Source organism: Lipotes vexillifer, unplaced genomic scaffold (genome assembly GCF_000442215.2).
Source record: "Lipotes vexillifer unplaced genomic scaffold, Lipotes_vexillifer_v1.1 scaffold519, whole genome shotgun sequence".
NCBI lineage: Eukaryota > Metazoa > Chordata > Mammalia > Artiodactyla > Lipotidae > Lipotes > Lipotes vexillifer.
The window spans coordinates 1,949,238-1,950,442 of NW_006773945.1; the positions used below are offsets into that span (position 1 = coordinate 1,949,238).

A 1,205-nucleotide genomic window follows, 5' to 3' on the forward strand; every position below is an offset into this window, starting at 1 on the left:
CAGGCGGACTCTCAACCACTAGCGCCACCAGGGAAGCCCTCACCCGGATTTTTGACTGATTCCACCAGGATTCTGAAGTTCTCTTTATTTGTACTCAGGCCTGCAATGACATCTTCGATCCTCCAGAGATCCTTCTGTATCTGCGATTTCTCCTGAGGAAGATGAGGCAGTGGGTTCACTTCCTTCTTAGCTCCTCACCAGGAGTTTCTTCTTAGGACTTCTGCTGTCATTCAGACAGAGCCCCTCACCCTGGGGGGTCAGTATCCCCTTTGGAAACCCCACCAGGTCTACAGCCAAGCCTGCTTCATGGCTTCCTGGGCAAGTGCAGACGTGAAAGACGCCCAAGGTCCAGGGGAGAAGTTTCAGAGAAGCTCTCACAGTCTACCTTTCCTGTTTCCACCTCATTTAAAAATAGACTCCCTTAAATACAGTATGATTCCACTTATATGAGGTTATCTAAAGTAGCCAAATTCAGAGACAGAAAAATAGAAGGGTGGTTGCCAGAGGCTGGGACGAGGGGGAATAGGGATTGTTTTTTTAATGGGTACAGAGCTCCAGTTTTGGTTGGGGGGAGGGGGGGGAATGAAGATTGTTGTTTAATGTGTACAGAGTTGCAGTTTTTCAAGATGAAAAAAATTTCTGGAGATTGGCTATACAACAATGTGAATCCACTTAACAGGACCAAACTGTACCCTTAAAAATGGTTAGGTAAATTTTTATGCTACATACGTTTTACAATTTAAAAAAAGACTGTCTTAGGCAACCATGGCAGAAGGGAAGAGAAGGCAAGGACTAGAGGTTACACCATCCCTAGAACATAAAGAGCATTTTTTGAAGACAGAGCTGAATCTTGGGATTTGGGATTTAGTATAAGGGGCAGTGGATATTATTTGGCAGTAAAAAGGAATGCTACAACACGGATGAACCTTGGAAACGTTACGCTAAGTGAAAGAAGCCAGACACAAAGTGCCACATACTGTATGATTTCATTCTTAGGAACTGTCCAGAATAGATTAAGTCCATAAAGACAGAAAGTAGATTAGTCGTTGGCTAGAGCAGGGGTAGAAAGTTGGGGTGGGGGTGAGGAGTGACTGTAAATGGGTACCGGGTTGCTTTTGGGGCTTGATGGAAATGTTACACAACTGACTGTGGGGATGGTTACCCAACTCTGTGAATGTGCTAAAAAAAAAAAAAAAAAAAAAAAA

At 43.9% G+C, this 1,205-nt stretch overlaps 1 protein-coding gene across 1 annotated transcript in view; it reads right to left on the reverse strand.

The window, feature by feature from the left end:
* PLEKHA7 (pleckstrin homology domain containing A7) overlaps positions 1-1,205 on the reverse strand; it is a 208,919-nt gene that overhangs the window by 9,197 nt on the left and 198,517 nt on the right. The window contains exon 18 of the mRNA XM_007448586.1: positions 44-152. Within this exon, the coding sequence (XP_007448648.1) occupies positions 44-152 (109 nt within the window). The remainder of the gene's footprint in view (positions 1-43; positions 153-1,205) is intronic.